General features: G+C 42.9%; 1 protein-coding gene across 1 annotated transcript in view; it reads left to right on the top strand.

Moving 5' to 3' along the window:
• Positions 1 to 6,350, top strand: part of LOC105986594 (chromosome unknown open reading frame, human C10orf76) — a 234,251-nt gene that overhangs the window by 35,842 nt on the left and 192,059 nt on the right. Inside the window, exons 7-9 of the mRNA XM_013017591.1 lie at positions 2,209 to 2,301; positions 4,584 to 4,658; positions 4,768 to 4,854. Of these exons, the coding sequence (XP_012873045.1) occupies positions 2,209 to 2,301; positions 4,584 to 4,658; positions 4,768 to 4,854 (255 nt within the window). The remainder of the gene's footprint in view (positions 1 to 2,208; positions 2,302 to 4,583; positions 4,659 to 4,767; positions 4,855 to 6,350) is intronic.

Genomic DNA, 6,350 nt, shown 5'->3' with positions numbered 1-6,350 from the left:
AGGGCTGGGAAGGTGGCTCAGTGGTAGAGTGCTTGCCTTGCATGCATGAGGCCCTGGGTTTAATTCCTCAGCACCACATAAGCAGAAAAAGCTGGAAGTGGCCCTGTGGCTCACAAGCCTTGAGCTGAAATGCTGAGGGACAGTGCCCAGACCCAGAGTTCAGGCCCCATGACCGGCCCTCCCCCCCCAAAAGAAGTTGAATTGTAACTATTTGCTTATTTTTTTCTCTTATTAGACTAAAACCACTTTGTCAGCAAGAATCAAGGCTTTATTTTTCTTACATCCTTTGGAAACATACTATTTAGTACAGACTAAAGCTTATATATTTATTGAATTGAACTGAAAAAGTTTATTTTGAACCTTTAGTTTGGCTTTCTGGCATGCCAACTCTTTATTCTCCAACTGTTCTTCTCTTTTAATTAATGTAGAATTTTTTCCCTCTTTTTCTGTTGTAGTATAAAGGTTTCTCCTGTTTTTTTTTTTTTTTTTGGCCAGTCTTAGCGCTTGAACTCAGGGCCTGGGTGCTGTTCCTAAGCCTCTTTATGCCTCTCTGTGCTCAAGGCTAGCACTCTACTACTTGAGCCACACCACCTTGTCTGGCATTTTCTGAGTAGTTAATTGGAGATAAGAGCCTCACAGACTTTCCTGCCCAGGCTTGCTTCAAACCATGATCCTCAGATCTCAGCCTTTTGAGTAGCTAGGGTTACATGTGTGAGTGTCTAGCTAAGGTTTCATCTTTTAATTAATTTGGGTCTAAAAACTGATATTTAATGAAAATGATAAGTTCTGTTCATATTGCTAAATGGAGTTGACCAGGATGGACACAAGTTTGCTTTATTTGAGCATACATATGGCCAGTGGTGGCCAGTTGTAAGTGATATTGTCTTTATCATTTGTTTAATGTGCTGCATTAAATGATATGCTTTCTTTAACAAATAATGAAGGCTAGAGATTGGCTCAAATGGTAGCCTGCCTACAAGCATGAGATTCTGAGTTCAAATTCCATTATAGTGGTCTGGGAAGGTGGCTCAGTGGTAGAGCGCTTGCCTTGCATGCCTGAGGCCCTGGGTTTGATTCCTCGGCACCACATAAGCGAAAAAAAAAGCCGGAAGTGGCGCTGTGGCTCAAGTGGTAGAGCGCTAGCCTTGAGCTGAAGAGCTGAGGGACAGCGCCCAGGCCCAGAGTTCAGGCCCCTTGACCGGACCCCCAAATTCCATTATAGTAGCTGTGACTCCTTTCTGTAATTGTGCCTACTCACGAGGCCAAGATCTGAGTATCACAGTTCAAAGCCAGCCAGGTAGATATATTTAAGAGACTGAGTTAAACAGCAAAAACCTGGCTCAAGTGGTAGAGAGCCAGCCTTGAGCAAAGAATCCAAGTAAGAATGCAGCGATAAATAAGTTCAAGCACCAGTACCACATATGCAAACCCCTTATAAAACCAGCTATTAAATTTATATACAATGATTTAACCATTATAATGGGTTGCAAAGATTCCGTTGGTAAGAGAGAGAATTTTTTTTTTCTTTTTGTTCATGGGGCTTGAACTCTGGGCCTGGGTACTGTCCCTCAGCTCTTTAACTCAAGGCTAGTGCTCTACCACTTGGGCCATAGTGCCACTTCCAGTTTTATGGTGGTTTATTGGAGAGGAGTCTCACAGAACCAGGAGCCAGTGGCTCATGCCTGTAATCCTAGCTACCCAGGAAGCTGAGATCTGAGGATCGAGGTTCAAAGACAGCCTGGGCAGGAACATCTGTGAGACTCTTATCTCCAGTAGACCACTAGAAAACTGGAAGTGGCGCTGTGGCTCAAGCGGTAGAGCGCAGGGACAGTGCCCAGGCCCAGAGTCCAAGCCCTACAACTGACAAAACAAAAACAAAAACAAGAGTCTCATGGACTTTACTGCCCACGATGGCTTTGACCCGTGATCCTTCCTCAGATCTCAGCCTCCTGAGTAGCTAGGATTACAGGCGTGAGCCACCAGCACCTAGTGAGAATTCTTTATTCTGTATAGTTCTAAAGCATTTTCCCCAAATGTAATAGACTTTGAAGTTCTTTTTCTTTGATCTTACAAGGCCTAGATTAGGGGAATGACATGGTTACTTTATTCTGTGTTGTTCACACTATCCTATGTAACATAACCCAGAGTTGGACAGTTTTTGAGTTCTTTTTATGTTTATCTTTAATGGTTAATGGGTTTATTTCTTAGAACTTGATGGAGAGTTTGGATTCATTGCTTTGTGCAGAAGGTTCTGAAAGTCTGAAGAGCTTATGTCTGAAACTACTTCTTTGTTTAGTGACGGTAAGTGACCCATCTATGTTTGTCAAAGATGTTAATTGACAGCAGGGGCAAGTTTGATTTTTTTTTTTTTATTTTGGTTGGTCCTGGGGCTTAAACGCTGGGCCTGAGTGCTGTCCCTGAGCTCTTCAGCTCAAGGCAAGTGTTCTATCACTTGAGCCACAGTGCCACTTCTGGTTTTCTGGTGGTAATTGGAGATGAGTCTCATAGACTTTCCTTTGTGGGCTGGTTTTGAACTGTATTCCTCAGATATCAGCCTCCTGAGTAGCTAGGATTACAGGCATGAGCTACTGGCACCTGGCCTACTTAGGATTACAGATATGAGTTACTGGCACCCGGCCTATTTGAATTCTTGAACTCAAAATTAGAAAGAAAAGAGAAAAAGAACTCTTGGATATTGTTAGATAAATAGGTAGGTTTAATTAGGTAACGGGTAAAGAGAACACCACTTGGTATTCAGGTAGGAAGAGAAGTTTATTTACTGAACTGCCGCATGGTACAAGGTGGGAAATGTATGGCTGAAGGTTGGGCTGAGGTGTGACCTGGGTTTAAGTAGGGAAGGGGCAGGGGGAGAAGACGTGGCCAGGTGAGGGAAGGTATGCCCACACTGGATGAGGATGTGACCTCAGGGCCTGGGACCCTTCCTTGGTTGGGAGGCAGGATAGGGGCAGCCCAGGATATGACCTTGGTGGAGGGGGAGGTGACTGCCCAGGTGTGCCACCAGTTACCTAGGTGACAGAGGTACTGGGAGGAGACCGAATCAAGAGAAGGGAGGAGCCTGCTTCGATTCCCAGGACAGACCTTAGAGATACTGTTACTCCTTGCATCTGAATGTATAGGAGGAAGTTAGTTGCATGCACTTTTTTTTGGGGGGGGTCTTGTGGGGCTTGAACTCAGGGCCTGAGCACTGCTGAGCCTCTTTGTGTTCAAGGCTAGTACTCTACCACTTGAACCACAGTGCCACTTCCTTTTTTGGGGGGAGGGTCTTGTGGGGCTTGAACTCTGGGCCTGGGCACTGTTTCTCAGCTCTTTAGCTCAAGGCAAGTACTCTACCACTTGAGCCATGGTGCCACTTCTGGTTTTCTAGTGGTTTATTGGAGATCAGAGTCTCACGGACTTTACTGCCTGGGCTGGCTTTGAACTGTGATCCTCATATCTCAGTTTTCTGAGTAGCTACAATTACAGATGTGAGCCATCAGTACTTAGCTTACATTCAATTTTGATTACTGGAAATTAAGCTATGTGATACTTAACATTTTAGAAGAGATCATTTCAGAAGACTATTGTCTTCTGGATTGTCACCTTTGTCTTTCTCAGAAGGTTTCATTTGAAAATGTTCTTGTGATTCTAGTTTTATTTTGCTAGCTATGATTTTATACCTAGAGGCTTACCTAAGCTTTGTAGTGAAATAAGTGAGGGCTGCGAATGTGGCTTGGTGGTAGAGTGTTTGCCTAGCATGCATGAAGCACTGGGTTCAATTCCTTATTACCATACAACCAGAAAAAGCCAGAAGTGGCACTGTGGCTCTAGTGGTAGAGTGCCAGCTAGCCTTGAGCAAAAGAAGCTCAGGGACAGTTACCAGGCCTTGAATCCAAGGCCCAGGACTGGCCAAAAAAAAAAAAGTTGTTCAGCAATTTCAGGTGGTTCCCTCTCCCTGGCACTTTTGAAGACTTGTGTTCATAGACCTCTTCATGTTTGAGGAATAAAATCTCTGAAACTGTTAAGCAGAATTTGTGAGAGAAACAACAAGAAGTTCAAAGATTTAGGAAGATATTGTGTATGTGTGTGTCTTGAACTTGGGGCTTGAGCGCTATCTCTGAGCTTCTTTTGCTCAAAGCTAGCACTCTACCCTTGAGCCACAGCTCTACTTCTGGCTTTTTGGTAGTTTTTATTGGAGATAAGTGTCTCACTGGCTGGCTTTAAACTGAGATTCTAAGATCTCAGCTTGTTGAGTAGTTAGGATTATAGGCATGAGCCACAGGTGCCTGGCTAGATTTTTTTTTTTTATTTTGAGGTAGAGTCTCACAGTGTAAATTCTCTTGCCTCTGCTTCCTGAGTGCCATGAGTATATAGTTAGGAAGTTTTAATTTGCAAATTTCCTATACTCGTATATATTATCTGCTATCTGCCTATTCAGACTCTGGTGGCTTTGGGGTACTTGTGAAAGAGATATGAAAGAGTTTGTTTTAATATTCCTATTTCCTTCTTAAATGCTTTGATAAGATATACATATGTGATATGACAGTCTTGGAATAGACCCTTAAAAAGCCTTTAATTACATTCAGGTTACAGACAACATTAGCCAGAACACTATCCTGGAATATGTAATGATCAACAGCATATTTGAAGCAATTTTACAGGTCAGTCAATTTCCTTTTCTTTTTCCGGTACACTTTCATCTCAAATTTTCTTGATCTATTTCTCAGGAGTTGACATTTATAAATTAAGTCTTTCTGGTTCTTATTGCAGATACTTTCCCATCCCCCAAGTCGCAGGGAGCATGGATATGATGCTGTTGTCCTCTTGGCTTTGCTGGTAAACTACAGAAAGTATGAGGTAGGTGGGTCCCTTAATGGGTAGTTGTTGTTTTTCTATGATCTTCTTACATTACAGCACTCTCTTAAGGACTTTACTTAATGTAGAAGATAGAGTCTTGGCAAATGATATAATGATTAATTTTGCCATACAAAATTCTTAAAAATCCAATGTTTAATACATAAGAGCAAAGCTGGGTGCTGGTGGCTCATGCCTGTAATCATAGCTACTCAGAAGCTAGAGATCTGAGGATCAAGGTTCAAAGCCAGCCTAGGCAGGAAAGTCTGTGAGATTCTTACCTCTAATTAACTACCGGAAAACTGAAAGTGGTGCTGTGGCTCAAGTGGTTTGAGCTGAAGAGCTCAGGGATAGCACCTAGGCCCAGAGTTCAAGCTCCATGACTATAAAAATTAAACAAACAAACAAAAATACTTGGGACAGAGAAGATAGTTGTTTAAAGAAATCTTGCGATATAATTTCTAGAAAAGTGATTATTAATGTAGTAGTTTTCAAACCTAGTTAATTAGAATCGCCTAAGAATTTTATAATAAAAAGTGCTTCGGATTTACTATGTATATATAACAGTAAATCAGAATTTTATGGAAAGGAAGCTTGGAGCTGTTTATTTATGGCAGTACTAGAGTTTGAACTCATGGTTTTGTACTTATTAGGCAAACAATTTACCACTTGAGCCTTGCCCCCAGCCCTTTTTGCTTAGTTTACTTTTCAAATAGAAGTTTGCATTTTTTAGGCTCAGATGGTGAGCCTCGTACCTCTGCCTTCCTTGTTGGGATTATAGTCATGTACCTATATTTATTGGACGTAAGATTCTCATGAATTTATCCTGCCGGGACTGGCTTCCTACTTGTTTTTTGAGATAGAGTGTTACCAACTTTTTTTGTAGGCTAAGAACAGCTACACTGACCTAGTGCATTTCTTTTGAAGGGTTGAATTTTTTTTGTCAGTTGTGGGGCTTGAACTCTGGGCCTGGGTGCTGTCCATGAGGTCTTCAGCTCAAGGTGAGCATTCTACCACTTGAGCTACTTTTCTGCTGGTTAGTTGGAGATCAGAGTCTCTCAGACTTTCCTGCCCGGGCTGGCTTTGAACCATGATCCTCAGATCTCAGCCTTCTGAGTAGATAGGATTACAGGTGAGCCCATCAGTGCCTAGCATTCTTTTCAAGCCTAGCTGTGGCTGTAGATTTTTTTTTTTTTGTCGGTCGTGGAGCCTGTACTCTGGGCCTGGGCACTTCCTTCAGCTCTTCAGCTCAAGGCTAGTGCTCTACCACTGGAGCCACAGCTTCACTTCCAGATTTTTCTGCTCATGTGGTGTTGAGGAATCGAACCCAGGGCCTCAAACATGCGAGGCAAGCACTCTACCACTGAGCCAACTTCCCTGCCTCTGGCTGTAGATTTTTTTTTGTCGGTTGTGGGACTTGAACTCTGGGCCTGGGCGCTGTCCCTCAGCTCTTCAGCTCAAGGCAAGCGCTCTACCACTTGAGCTACAGCGCCACTTCC

This window comes from Dipodomys ordii, unplaced genomic scaffold (assembly GCF_000151885.1).
Source record: "Dipodomys ordii isolate 6190 unplaced genomic scaffold, Dord_2.0 Scaffold36, whole genome shotgun sequence".
NCBI lineage: Eukaryota > Metazoa > Chordata > Mammalia > Rodentia > Heteromyidae > Dipodomys > Dipodomys ordii.
This window is presented reverse-complemented; position numbering and strand designations above follow the sequence as displayed.